General features: G+C 43.3%; 1 protein-coding gene across 1 annotated transcript in view; it reads left to right on the top strand.

The window, feature by feature from the left end:
* Positions 1-1,334: 1,334 nt before the first annotated feature.
* plcd1a (phospholipase C, delta 1a) overlaps positions 1,335-2,543 on the top strand; it is a gene marked incomplete at its 5' end in the record, with an annotated part of 46,022 nt that continues 44,813 nt past the window's right edge. Inside the window, one exon of the mRNA XM_084453461.1 lies at positions 1,335-1,365. Within this exon, the coding sequence (XP_084309587.1) occupies positions 1,335-1,365 (31 nt within the window). The remainder of the gene's footprint in view (positions 1,366-2,543) is intronic.

The raw sequence follows: 2,543 nt of genomic DNA, 5'->3' as shown, positions 1-2,543 counted from the left end.
CTCACACACACACACAAATCTAAAATCTTGAGAATGAGGATGGTTATCAAACACAGTAACTCAGTCAATCTGTCTGTCTGTCTGTCTGTTTGTCTGCCTGTGTGTGTGTGTGTGTGTGTGTGTGTGTGTGTGTGTGTGTGTGTGTGTGTGTGTGTGTGTGTGTGTGTGTGTGTGTGTGTGTGTGTGTGTGTGTGTGTGACAGTGTGAACTCTTTAGACTGCTGGAGAATCAGCGCTGATAGGTGCAGGCACTACAGTCTAAAACAACAAGCAATCCTAATGCTTAAAATGGGCGGTGTGTGTTAACAGGGTGTGTCAGTCATGTGTGTCAGTCAGTGTTTCCAGTGTGGATATATTTTACAGTATATGCTGGTAAGGTCATGTGTAATTTAGAGACTGTGCGATGACACTGCACTATTTGACCCTCCATGTGTGTCGGTATCCACGTCTGTCAAAACACTGAGAACAACATAGGCTATCTCAGCCAGGCGCTATATCTATCACGCGGTGCACATGTGTGTCTAGCCTATGAAACAGGGTGTTGTTGAACATTCCTTGTGGGTTTGCCAAACAGACTACAGTGTCATCTGCCCAAGCTCGGGTTCATGGGACAGGGCTGGCTGACTTATGGAGATCGAGGCAGTGTCTTCCTCATGCATCACATGGGGAGCGCAGCTCACATTCTAATGGGGGGCTCAGCTCGGTAATACAACAATGTATAACCAAACAACACAAATCAGTATCTCAGTCCTATAAAACTCACTAACAATTCAAGGAGACTGCGAGGATTGGAACGTGTGACTCTTAAATACATAAAGGAACTTGACATCATTCTGTTTAATGTTTTGTAAGGAAAGTATAGGGCCAGCTGCTGTAGGCCTAAGGGTTTTATTTTAAACAGTCTGCCACCGAACTCAGATCCAGCCGGAGCCTGTTTTCTACATATCCCCTATTCACCTGATAGGCCTATACGCGGCTATAATTAGGTTGGGCCACGGGACAATTCAAATGTCCTTTCCGAGTGGAATTCCGTAAAAAGGCGCAGCTCCCAAGCCACTAAATCAAAGTCTTAACAGCGAATAAGAGGACTTGTCAGACCGGTACATGGTTGTGAGCTGAAGCTTTCTGGAGCGGCACTGTTGCGCACAGTGGGTTAAGTCCGTAGTGGGCGACTGTCTACAACACCAGCCTAATCAAAGTTGCACTTTACACTTTCAAATTCGATTTTTTATTTCAAATTCATCATTTAGGCTAGATAAAAGTGCTTACAGCTGTCTAAGTGCGTCACTTCAGAGAGCAGGGCTACGCGTGAAGAGTGGATTGGAGACTATCAGAATGCAATTGAACGGCAAAGCAGGCGGACATGGTAAGTAAACAGTTTGGAATAGGCTAGTATTCCAGCTTCTGTTACGTGATGATCATGTTTTTTTTCATATATTCTATGATTCTATGTTTTTCCTAAATCTATTCCATACGTGATAGGTGTTTTTTCCACGGGTCTTCTTTTTTCCACGGGTCTTCTTGGGTGGACTGGATCGATCACGCGCGCTCTTTAGCAAAATCTGACATGCAGTCCAGCTGTCGTGGGTTTTTGTCCAGACATTGTTTTTGTTTGATTGTCTATACTAGGCAATGTGGCATAGGCTTATATTGTTGCGCTGTCTTCCTTGCCCCATGTCTTGCTATGAGGAATATGGGCACAGAGACGTGCTGGTATGGAAAGGCTGTTTTGCAGAAACATCTGTCTGTCAAGGTGCCAGCTCACCTGCACCTACAGAGACCGACCATGGTCTCACCGTTCACTGTCTTCATCAGGGCACACAAGACATCATAACAGAACTTTTACTATTTTCTGAGATGTCCACAGAAAGGGGACCATTGTATGATAAACTATAAACTTGATTTAGGTATAGGCAGCATGGCATGACGAGCAGGCTAAATACGGATGTGTGCTGCGAACAATTGGCCTACGAGTCCAAGCCTTATGTTTTGGAAAGTGCGTTTAAATGGTGTTACGCAGAGGAATGTGTGAGGATTTTGTGTTAAGAAAATGCCAACATTTCTCTGTTTTGGGGTGTATGACAAAAATACATTGTCAACTGGGAGGAGCAGGATAAAATATGATGTAGATCTAGTGATGAGGGTCAGTAGACTAGCCAGCCTTATAATAATAATAATAATAATAATAATAATAATAATAGTAAGCGCAATAGCCTGTGTTGTTCTGCGTGTTGTTCTGCCATGTTACCAGCTGAATGCGCTCTTGTATTCTGCAGCAGGTCTATGATGTGCCACGCATAACTAGGCTACATCTTTATCTTTTCTTTCAAGACTCAAGATTCCTTTTATGTGTCACATATTGCACGATGTACAGTCACAGTGAAATGCTGCTGCGCACTCCAAGATGATGTTACAGATAAACTCTACCCTACTCAATTCACAAGTACACATTTACAAGTCACAAATGTAGGCTACAGTTTGCAAAATTGCAATTTTACAAATGAACACAAATGAACACACAATAAGTAGGTTGGCCTACCCTTT

The sequence above is a fragment of the Borostomias antarcticus genome (assembly GCF_949987555.1).
Source record: "Borostomias antarcticus genome assembly, chromosome: 2".
NCBI lineage: Eukaryota > Metazoa > Chordata > Actinopteri > Stomiiformes > Stomiidae > Borostomias > Borostomias antarcticus.
This window is presented reverse-complemented; position numbering and strand designations above follow the sequence as displayed.